Source organism: Eptatretus burgeri, chromosome 2, assembly GCF_056783735.1.
Source record: "Eptatretus burgeri isolate ZD-2024b chromosome 2, Ebu_testis_v1, whole genome shotgun sequence".
In the NCBI taxonomy this organism is placed as follows: Eukaryota; Metazoa; Chordata; class Myxini; order Myxiniformes; family Myxinidae; genus Eptatretus; species Eptatretus burgeri.
The window spans coordinates 159423826-159428277 of NC_140962.1; the positions used below are offsets into that span (position 1 = coordinate 159423826).

A 4452-nucleotide genomic window follows, 5' to 3' on the forward strand; every position below is an offset into this window, starting at 1 on the left:
CTCTTTCAACCATGTACGAAAACCAGGAGAGAAGCACAAAGCAGAAACACAAGACGATTACATTATGATTACTGGATCAAGGTCACACATATCTCCCTTTAGATTGCCAAACATCATAACAACCCCTAGAGGACATGTACAAGCTGGACATTTAACCCACGAGATGGATCTTTGTGGAGACGTCAACACTGCATGGTATTTCGGGAATACACTCCGTTTTCCATGTCATTTTGAACATCATCCAAGTGTGTGTGGAGTTTGGGTTCAAGAGGAAAATGGTCTCAAAATAGATGTGGTATTTCAACCATCCGGACGCACATGCCTGAGCTCTCGTACGTGTCCAAACAGGCCCAACCTGTCTCACTGGGTTACTCGCAGCATCATAAGGTGTCCATCGCATAAACACGATGCAGATGTACAAAATCCATTTTGTAAAAAACATGTACGGCTTAAAGTTCTTGAAAATTCCCACTCTGACATCCAGCTCACCAGTCATCCCCCAAAACCCCCCTCTGAGTACGTGTTATGTCGACAACCCCGAAAAATCATGAGACTGGTTGCAAAGGAATTTGGAGTATGCTTTGACGATGAGCTGCGATTGTCCGAAACATGAAATAGTCAGTGACGCATCTCCAATCTGATCATGGAAAGGGGGTTTATTTGCTTGAAGGATGTAAAGTTGTTTACTCCAACAAAATAAAACGAATGTTAATTTGGAGAGATAAAAGAAACAAACAATCACCTCAAGCTCCTCCGATGCTAAGACCTCTGGCTGCAACCACACCCTCTGAACAACTCGACTGACCAAGGCCACGTGTTCGATGCGAACTGATGACGTGGAACCAGATGCGATGATAAAGAAACGGTGCTCAAGGAACTGAACACAACACAAGGGTTTAACGCCATGACACACCATCTGTGGCAGGGCTGGTAGAAAAGAGCACAGATTGTGCTGCTCACGAAGTACTGCTGACTGCAACGCACAAGTGCAGCCGCTGTGTCCACCAGAAGGTGTGCGGTACGCACGGCCCACCACAACACACAAGCACTACCTGCTACAAGCAGCACAGGGGTAACCAGCTTCGCAAAGCGCCGCCCGCTATGCAGCACGCCACACAGGCACCACCCTCTACGCACCGCGCCGCACGAGCGCCGCCTGCTAAGCACTCCGCCGCACGAGTGCCACCTGCTACGCAACACGTCACACAGGCGCCACCCGCTACGCACCGCACCGCACGAGCGCCGCCTGCTACGCAGCACGCCACACAGGCGCCACCCTCTACGCACCGCGCCGCACGAGCGCCACCTGCTACGCGCCGCAAAGCGCCACCCGCTACGCACCGCGCCGCGCCGCACGAGCGCCGCCTGCTACGCAGCACGTCACACAGGCGCCGCCCGCTACGCACGAGCGCCGCCTGCTACGCAGCAAGTCACACAGGCGCCGCCCGCGACGCACCGCGCCACACGAGCGCCGCCTGCTACGCAGCGCGCCGCACGAGCGCCGCCTGCTACGCAGCGCGCCGCACGAGCGCCACCCTCTAAGCACCGCGCCGCACGAGCGCCACCTGCTACGCACCGCAAAGCGCCACCCGCTACGCACCGCGCCGCACGAGCGCCGCCTGCTACGCAGCACGCCACACAGGCGCCGCCCTCTACGCACGAGCGCCACCTGCTACGCGCCGCCCGCTACGCACCGCACGAGCGCCGCCTGCTACGTGCCGCCCGCTACGCACTGCGCCGCACACTACGCACTGCGCCGCCCGCTACGCACTGCACGAGCGCCGCCTGCTACGCGCCGCCCGCTACGCGCCGCAAAGCGCCGCCCGCTACGCACCACGCCACACGAGCGCCACCTGCTACGCAGCACTGCGAGTGCCCGCTGCATTCCACGACCCGCACAAGCGATGCCCTCTGTGAGTGCCCGCTGAGTGCCGCGACCCGCACAAGCGATGCCCCTCCACGAGTGCCCGCTGCATGCTGTGACCCACACAAGCGCTGCCTGCTATGCACCGCACCACCCGCTACGTTTCATGACACAGGCGATGCCCTCTGCAAGTGCCCGCTGCATGTCGCGAGCCACACAAGCTATGCCTTCCCTGAGTGCCCGCTGTGTGCCGTGACCCACACAAGCTATGCCCTCCATGAGTGCCCGCTGTGTGCCGTGACCCACACAAGCTATGCCCTCCATGAGTGCCCGCTGTGTGCCGTGACCCACACAAGCTATGCCCTCCATGAGTGCCCGCTGTGTGCCATGACCCACACAAGCTATGCCCTCCATGAGTGCCCGCTGTGTGCCGTGACCCACACAAGCTATGCCTTCCCTGAGTGCCCGCGGCGTGCCGTGACCCGCACAAGCTATGCCCTCCGCGAGTGCCCGCTGTGTACTGTGACCCGCAGAAGCGATGCCCTCCGCAAGTGTCCGCTGCATGCTGACCGCCACGTCCATCACTGGGTAAACACGTCATGGAGGAAGTTGAGGTGAACGGATTAATTTAAAGGATATTTTAAGATGGAAAAGATACAAATTTCACCCGCACGCGGATAATTACATATCAACAAGACTCGTGCACATCAAACAAATCCATGAAGGACGCCGTAGAGTACGTACATGGAGATGAAGGATGCCGTGAAGCACGTACATGGACATGAAGGATGCCATGAAGCGTGTACAGTGTACATGGAGATGAAAGATGCCATGAAGCGCGTACATGGACATGATGCCGTGAAGCGTGTACAGTGTACATGGAGATGAAAGATGCCGTGAAGCATGTACGTGGACATTAAGGATGCCGTGAAGCGCGTACATGGACATGAAGGATGCTGTGAAGCATGTACATGGAGATGAAGGATGCCGTGAAGCGTGTACATGGAGATGAAGGATGCCGTGAAGCGTGTACATGGAGATGAAGGATGCCGTGAAGCGTGTAAATGGAGATGGACGCCATGAAGCGTGTACAGTGTACATGGAGATGAAAGATGCCGTGAAGCGTGTACATGGACATGAAGGATGCCGTGAAGCTTGTACGTGGACATTAAGGATGCCGTGAAGCACGTACATGGAGATGAAGGATGCCGTGAAGCGTGTAAATGGAGATGGACGCCATGAAGCGTGTAAATGGAGATGAAGGATGCCGTGAAGCGCATACATGGACATGAAGTATGCCGTGAAGCGCGTACATGGAGATGAGCGATGCCGTGAAGCGCGTACATGGACATGAAGGATGCCGTGAAGCGAGTACATGGACATGAAGGATGCCGTGAAGCGTGTACATGGAGATGAGGGATGCCGTCAAGCGTGTACATGGAGATGAGGGATGCCGTGAAGCGTGTACATGGAGATGAGGGATGCCGTGAAGCGTGAACATGGAGATGAGGGATACCGTGAAGCGTGTACATGAAGGATGCTGTGAAGCATGTACATGGAGATGAGGGATACCGTGAAGCGTGTACATGAAGGATGCTGTGAAGCATGTACATGGACATGAAGGACGCCGTGAAGCGTGTACATGAAGGACGCCGTGAAGCGTGTACATGGACATGAAGGATACCGTGAAGCGTGTACATGAAGGATGCTGTGAAGCGTGTACATGGACATGAAGGACGCCGTGAAGCGTGTACATGGACATGAAGGACGCCGTGAAGCGTGTACATGGACATGAAGGATGAACGAACGGGGCAGTTTTTCGAGATGAAAGTAAAGTTGATGTGAAATAAATAAATAAATACCCAATCGGAGCATGAATCCCCCGAGCGTGATGTCCATGGATTCGCTCGTTTATCACTTTGTTCACATCGACATCCATAACACTAACAGCAAGTTCACGGCACGAGTGTACGTGCGGACGTGCGGACCTCGCGTACACGGTGAGTTCATTCTGCGACGCTTTTCCGTGTCGGTTCCGGTCAATGTTTGTAAGTGTTCAAACCCAAACCATCACCGGTCCCCCCACCACCCCCCGGTAACACTACAGGAATTACATTGATGGACGGACTCGGGGATGGCGGAACACGAACCTGGGATGCAGCGCGAACCCAATTTCAAACCGTGGGACATGATGGTCTCGTCCGCTGCGCTCCAGCATGACCGAACCACGGCCACAGGTCTCTCGATTCACTTAATTCAGGGCTCTAGCTCCGCCCACAACACGCCCAATTACGTCACAACCACCGCCCACCCTGGTCTCGTGTCACGCCTTTCCAAGCCCCGCCCACTGCACACCCAATACGTCACAACCACCGCCCACCCTGGTCTCGTGTCACGCCTTTCCAAGCCCCGCCCATCACACGTCCATCGTGAATGGTAAGCGACGTCCAACGTGCGATAATCCCAGCTCGCATCACGTCCGCTCATCGGCACCACTCGAATTGGCATGACCCCCAGCTTAAATCCACCCCTCGACCTCACCCCCGGACCTGAGCACCCCTCCTCTTCCACCATCCACCTCCTATCCC

General features: G+C 56.1%; 1 protein-coding gene across 1 annotated transcript in view; it reads right to left on the reverse strand.

Annotated features, from left to right (window-relative positions):
- LOC147033703 (uncharacterized) overlaps positions 1-4204 on the reverse strand; it is a 5473-nt gene extending 1269 nt beyond the window's left edge. Inside the window, exons 1-2 of the mRNA XM_085871833.1 lie at positions 4015-4204; positions 1-2448 (exon numbers count right to left, since the gene is read on the reverse strand). The exon at positions 1-2448 is cut by the window's left edge and continues 1269 nt beyond it. Coding sequence (XP_085727959.1) covers positions 2003-2448; positions 4015-4054 — 486 coding nt within the window. The 5' untranslated portion in view covers positions 4055-4204 and the 3' untranslated portion in view covers positions 1-2002. The remainder of the gene's footprint in view (positions 2449-4014) is intronic.
- Between the last annotated feature and the right edge of the window lie 248 nt (positions 4205-4452).